Source organism: Aotus nancymaae, unplaced genomic scaffold (genome assembly GCF_030222135.1).
Source record: "Aotus nancymaae isolate 86718 unplaced genomic scaffold, 86718_ANA_hifiasm-v0.15.2.pri h1tg000002l, whole genome shotgun sequence".
NCBI lineage: Eukaryota > Metazoa > Chordata > Mammalia > Primates > Aotidae > Aotus > Aotus nancymaae.
In genome coordinates this window covers 15251007-15258105 of record NW_026988413.1, presented here as the reverse complement: position 1 = coordinate 15258105, position 7099 = coordinate 15251007, and the positions used below count along the sequence as shown (strand labels likewise).

Here is a 7099-nt window from a genome sequence, read left to right as displayed (position 1 = left end):
TTGGCACAGCCCTGCAGAGTCCCTGCAACTCTGTGCACTAACCTCTCTGCTTCAGTATATGGCGATCTAAGATCAGACAGCTGTGAGAACCTGGGGCCTTCAGGAGGAAAGAAAAACAATTTCAGGACTCTGAACAAGGCTGGGGAAAGCAAGGCCAGGAGGATCTGCTCAGAGGATGCTGCTGCTTCGGGAGGTTCATGGCAAATTTCCTTCTTTGCTGGATGCTGTACACTACAGTCATAGAGTAGCTGGCACTCTCCTTTTTAGGAAAAGAAATTTATTTTCGTGTCAGGATTGTTGGACAGATGTGTAATATAGAAGGTAAAATCTCAAGGGTGTGCTTTATATAATTAAAAGAGAAGAAATTGAAATTTGGGGAAATATGAGGAGAGAGAACATGATTAAAGATTATTAAAAAATAGAGGTAGAGCTACCGGATGATAAAACAATTGTGTTCGCTGCAACATAACCTGTCAAAGTTTTCAATAGCTAGAAAACGTGCTGCAAGGCCTGGTAGCAACTGGCATCATCCCAGGGCCAGCCTAGGATGGTCATCACTGCAGAGCCAGTTGTCTCGTGGGAAGGCCCTGGAGCTGGTCCCAATGTCTTCCTTCTGGACTTCAGCCTCAATTTTCAAAACAGAGGAGGTCATTCTGCTGCTGCTAATAAACAGATAAAGACTCCCATTTCCCCAAAGATAAATTCCACTTCCATGGTATCTCTTTCTGACACTCACCACCCAGATCCCATTACCTTCTGCGACCAAACACCTATTTGATTATTTCCTAAAACTCTGCAGCCTTCACATTGTCTGCATTTGCGCTCAGTATTTCCACGGCCTGGAAGGACCTTCTTTCTCCCAAGAAACAGCCAGACCTGGTTCGCCTGTCAAGGATGGGCTCACACCTGCTTTCCTCTTCACTTTTCACCATGACATTCCCCAGCATTGGACTAGATCACCATCTTTATTATTTTCATAGGAAAAACCAAGTATTAATTAAGTACATAATAAATATTCTTGGGTGTTGTGAAATACATGTCAATTCCTGCTTACATAGAGTCCTGGAATATTATTACTGTTGTTAATATGAGGCATATTGTTAACCACTAACTATTTCTTGGTTAGAGATCAAAGTCGCTTCCGTGTAGTGATAGCAAACGTGAGAACCAACTGAATCTGCCTGAATTACAGCTGGCAGTGTTATTCATTTCAAATGTTTACAATTTAGAAGTAAATTTGTAAAATCTAGAAACCCTTTTATAAAATACACTATCTAAAATTTAGAAATAATGAATCTAAATACAAAATATGAAAACGTATAGGTGTAATTAACTGGGAGGAGCTGTGGAATGGAGGGTTTCCAGGCTACGTCTGCTTGATATCATCACACTGTCTAACTGTATGGCCTTTATAATTCTGGCTGCTCTCTACCATCTTAACATATTATTTGCAATTATGTAACAACTGTTTATTTTGTAATCAAAATGTTGGTTCATGTGTCCTTTGCCGCCATTGACCAAGGGTGGATTTGAAACTCAACCCTAAATTGATGTTTCTGGGAAAGCATGGAGAGGGTGTGTAAGAGGGTGGGGGTTGCAGGAGTGGGGGCATCTGTGTTCCTGATTTGGACAATTTGAACATCTCAGGTTAGAAGATATGAATCCATGAGACTGTAGACCGTTGGCCACTTGGAGGCGCTGTGGCTCCGCAGTGCTGCGGAGAACTCAGAGGAGGGGTGGGAGAGTGCCAGGATGGCAGGGCTGAAGGGGAGGCTGGGCTGCCTGCTGGCATCAGCGGGGTGGAGGGAGTCCCCTGAGTGGGGCCTGGACATGTGAGTTCACCACAAACTCTCATTGCCTTGGAAGGGTAGGGGCGCCAGAGTCCTCAGTTTGCACCAAGCAGGGAGTGTCTCTGCCTCTGCAGGGTGAAGGGGCTGGGGTGGCAAGGGCTGGGAGTCAGTGTCAGGGCAGGGACAGGGTGGGCAGAGGGAAGTAAGGTGTGATGGGGACATGTGGGGACTGTGTTCGATCCTCCTCACCTTGAGTTTCAGTTTCAGGGCTGTGCAGGACAGGAATTACAGTACATGGAGTAGCAGAACCTGACACCTGACAAAAGAGTGCAGTGGGTGGAGTGGCCCGCGGGGAAAGTACGTCAGTGCGGTGACGTCACTGGCCAATGCTCCTATCAGGAAGAAGAGAGCTTGGGAACTGCAGAAGGCTTACTACAGAGACCCCAGCCCCGAGAGAGGAGATGCTGCCATGGGCTTCAGCCTCCTATACTGTGTGGCCTTTTGTCTCCTGGGAGCAGGTGAGTCCTGGGCACAGCTTGAAAGTCTCTCATTTCCATTTCCTATCCCTGAAATGCACACGGGCCGATGATGGCTTTCTTCTGTGCCTTATGCTTAACTTCTGTCTTCCGACACACAGGCCCAGTGGATTCTGGAGTCACACAAACCCCAAAGCACCTGCTCACAGCAATTGGACAGCGAGTGGCACTGAGATGCTCCCCTAGGTCTGGAGACCTCTCTGTGTACTGGTACCAACAGAGCCTGGACCAGAGCCTCCAGTTCCTCATTCAGTATTATAATGGGAATGAGAGAGAAAAAGGAAACATTCCTGAACGATTCTCAGGACAACAGTTCCCTAACATGAGCTCTGAACTAAACCTGAGCTCTTTGGAGCTGGGGGACTCGGCTTTGTATTTCTGTGCCAGCAGCGTAGCACAGCCCTGCGTGAGCATCAGCCTTCTGTGCAATAACATTCTTGTCCCACTCAGGAAGTGACAGTGAAGGGAGTGCTGCCAGCCAGAGGTACTCAGGCCCTGGAGAGTGGACAGGCCTTTCCCAGACACTCTCTGGAGCTTCTGTACGTGCCCTGGTTTAATGCTCACTGAAACTGTGTAAGCTAAGTATTATTTTACCTGTTTACGTATCTGAGGGACAGCAGATGTCCTGGGGCTCATATTTAATAGTTAGCTGAAGTCTGCTCTTTCCACACCTCTGCACCGTCCCCCCACACTCCATAGATCTGTCCTTTGGCCTGGTGTCCCCTTTTCATGTCCCCATGAGCAGAATATGAAGGTCATGCATTATACTGTGAGCATTATAACTTCTCCCCTGAAAGTCCAATGAACACATGATTTCCAGGCAAAACATATCCATTTATTCTTTATTGTGATTAAAAAAAAAGTGGGGAGCAGTTTTCTGCACTGTAGCCATCCTATGGGCAAGGCTGTGTGATCTCTTTTATGGATACTGTATGAGAAGGAAGCTTTCCCAGGTTCACAACAAAGAGCATGAAATGATTTTTATGGGAAGTGTAGTCTTTCTGTGCCTGATGCAATCTACCATCGGGGAAAGTACATGAAAAATTGTTACTCATTAGTTAATTTTTTTTTTTTTGAAACAGAGTCTCACTCTGTCTCCCAGGCTGGAGTGCAATGGTGTAATCTTGGCTCACTGCAACCTCCGCCTCCTGAGTTCAAGCAATTCTCCTGCCTCAGCCTCCCGAGTAGCAGGGACTACAGGTGCATGCCACCACGCCCGGCTAAATTTTGTATTTTTAGTAGAGATGGGGTTTTACCATGTTGGCCAGTCTTGCAGAGATTTTACAGAGGTAAGTTTAAAAAGAGTCATATAAAGTGTAGGTTCAAGAAATCTTAGGGCCCTATAAATTCTCTGCCAAATCTCCAATCTAGCACAGTTATTTACTCTGTGAAATTCTGGTAACAAAGGCAGACACATATTACTTTTGCCTGATTCAACTACGTTTCAGACACAGTCATCTAAAATGCAAATGTGGTAGTCTGATAGTTCATTAGGTAAAATTAAGATGAAGAGTTGCCAATTAAGGAAATATGACAATGTTACCCCTTATGAACTTCCTGCTTGATAACTGAGTCTGACATGCATGAAGGTGTGGTGGTCCCAGAAAGATATGGCTTCAGTGTGATTGGCCATCACACAAGAGAGCTTATAGAAGAAGGCACAGCTTTATTGGAAAGAAGACCACAGAGGAGCCTCTAGTGGCTTCCATCACATCCTCTCCTCCCGTCTCTGATTTCAGACTTGCTGCCATGGACAGTACCAGTTCCCATTCACCTCTTGCTGACAGTGCCCCTCCGCAGTGCCTGCTTGGAATGTTGCTGCTTCCTGCTCTGGGGCCTTCTCTGATATTATCTGAGCCCACTTGGGCTGTACTCAAAGCCAGAGATCCTGATGCTCCTGGTGGAACAGGACAGGGGGACAAAAGCTCCAACCTGCCCATACATGCAGGCACTCCAGAGAGCATCCTGGGTGTTCTTGGAGGTCTCAATGGATTCCATCTCCTCTTGCCCCAGCACAAACACAACATGGTCTTTTATCCTGGTTTATTCATTCCTTATTTTGTTTTCCTGCTCTCTTACTTTTTCCTGGAATCATTTCCCAAATAAGCTACATGCACCCAAGCCTCCCCGTCACAGACTTTGTCTTCAGAGACAGCCTGATCTGTGGCAGTGATGGAATGAAGCAACCATCCAAAGACCCTTCCTTTTGAAGGGGCCACTGTTTTTCTTTTATTCATGCTGCTACTGATTCATTCAAAAAGTCTTAGGATGATGTATATAAACTAATCTTTTCCAGGTTCATTTGGCTTCATCAGGCATTCCCAGCATTCTCAGGATGACTCTCTGCTCCCTTAAAACTTTGAACTTATTTTGAACTGAATAAACTTGGATTCTGTTTACAGCAGTAGAATCTGCCCGGACTCAGATAATCATTCATTCCTTTCTTCATTCAGTCAACAAACATTTAATGGGTTATAGGTGAAGAGTAGATTCAGGTTTTGTGGGGCACAAAGCTGATACATTTTAGGTAGCTCTTTGCAAAAAAGAATGCAAAATAGCAAAGTGTTGTAAAGATCCTGTGCAAGTTAGGTGCCCTGAGGTTATTCTTCATTGGCTTTATGTTAACTACATAGGTACTGTCCAGGTACTTGGGAAACACCAGTGCAAGAAACAGACAAAGCTTCAAGTTGGGCTAGACAATTTTAACACGTAATTATTATAATTTATGGTACTTAATAATAAATTAATTTAAAAGCAGAAGGATATATTCCTGATAGGTGCGCGTCTCCCCAGAGAAGACAGAGTGTTGCTGAGAGTACCGACATTCTTGTCAGATCACACCTGATTCAGGGAAGGATCCTTAGAGCTCTGGAATTCTATGTGCCCTCCCTTGCAAAATGAAGGTCCTGATCTGAAAAGCCTTTTTTGTTGTTGTTTCTGCCCTGGCTCAACCACGAGGACTGGCTCCTTTGCTGTGTGGCTCTTGGTCTCCCAGGACCAGGGGAGTTCTGGGCATAGATGGGAAAGTCCTTCCCAGGCTTGCCAGGCCCCAGCCACGGCCTCCCTTGGGGGTGCTCATGGGTCTCCTCCCCGTCCCCACTTCTGATTCTGTGTCCTCTCCCACTGGAGCATGATTGTGGGAATTACCCAACCAGGTTACATCAAGACGTGCAATAGATAATCTATTGTATCTGAAATAACTATTGCAGTGATATTGACTAGATGAGAGTTTTGCACCATAGCATATTTATGAATCCATCAACCTTCTCCCATTAGGTGAATATGAGATCTTCTGGAAAGAAATAGAGCATATCCCTGTGACCCTAGAGACTCCAGATAGATGCAGTTACTGCTGAATATTTCATCCACATTCCTAATGAGCCTCCTCCTTTCTTCGTGGTAAGTACAGTTACTCAGGGGATTTAGGTGCAGTGTTTGTGGCTTCACCTGAAGCAAAGGGAAAATTCCCATGAGAACACAGCAGCCTGAGCTCGGATGGTGAGGCTCCTATCAGGTGTAATGAGGTGCTACAGCAGGAAACAGGTCTTCGAATGGTAATGACCCTGAACCTGAAACTTGGAAACCTTTCTGGATGTCAGGTGATCCTTTTAACGAAGGGTATCCCTGTAGGCTGAATACGAGTATCCAGAGGTTAAACAAAGAGGAAAATAATTCAACTTGGAGTTGAATTTTGTGCAGAGAAGTCATAAAAGGCGCCAGGACTGCTACGACAATGTTCTTTAGACTACAGAAATATTCATAAAAAATGAAAGTGGTATTCGAATAAAGAATTTCTCATGGTAGGAATAAAATATACATGGAAGAACAAATACTCCTACTAAAATCATGGAAAGAGCTCATGAGTTTATAAGATTTCTTTCAAAACAGACCTAAAAATTATATACACGATTTATTCTGTGGGGAAGAGAAGGGGCGTGGCAGGTTAGCTCTGCAGTTCACCCATTTAGCAGGGCCAGTGACATCATCAAGTCACTGAGAGCCCGACTTCGATTTGCCCACAGCAGGGCTGGGAGACACAAGATCCTGCCCTGGTGCTGAAATGGGCACCAGGCTCTTCTATGTGGCCCTTAGTTTGCTGTGGGCAGGTGAGGGCTGGTCACAGGAGGGCCTCCTTCCCTGGAATTCCCAAGGCCTCCATGCAAGCTTTTCTGTTGGGATGACAACATCAGTGTCTGTTGTTCTCTATTACAGGAAACGGGGATGCTGAAATCACTCAGAGCCCAAGATACAAGGTCACAGAGACAGGAAGGCAGGTGACCTTGAAGTGTCACCAGACTTGGAACCACGAATATATGTACTGGTATCGACAAGACCTGGGGCACGGGCTGAGGCTGATTTATTATTCATATGGTGTTCCAGACGTTAACAAAGGAGAAGTCCCTGATGGCTACGTTGTCTCTAGATCAAACCCAGAGGATTTCCCCCTCACTCTGGAGTCTGCTCTCTCCTCCCAGACATCTGTATATTTCTGCGCCAGCAGTGACTCCACAGTGCTACACAGCTGCCTCCTCTCTGCACATAAAGGGTAGTTAGAATGATTGAAGTTGCCTGTGTCTCACATCCCAGCCTTCCTGGGAGTCAGAGAGCCCTGGTCAGCCTGGGGGCCGCAGAGCAGGGGCCATATGACCCTTGGTGTTGAGTTCCATTCCTACCCTAGTCTCAGGTAAGGGCTTAGTGATGATTCCAGGTGGTTTGGAGTTGTTCTTCTTCTCTCCCGTTTTTTTGTTTTTTTTTTAATATTATGCCCATGAA

At 45.6% G+C, this 7099-nt stretch overlaps 1 gene segment (V, D, J or C); it reads left to right on the top strand.

The window, feature by feature from the left end:
• Positions 1-2165: 2165 nt before the first annotated feature.
• Positions 2166-6532, top strand: LOC105713686 (T cell receptor beta variable 9-like). The segment is given in 2 exon segments: positions 2166-2308; positions 2428-6532. Coding segments are annotated over 2 exon segments (405 nt in total).
• Positions 6533-7099: the final 567 nt, after the last annotated feature.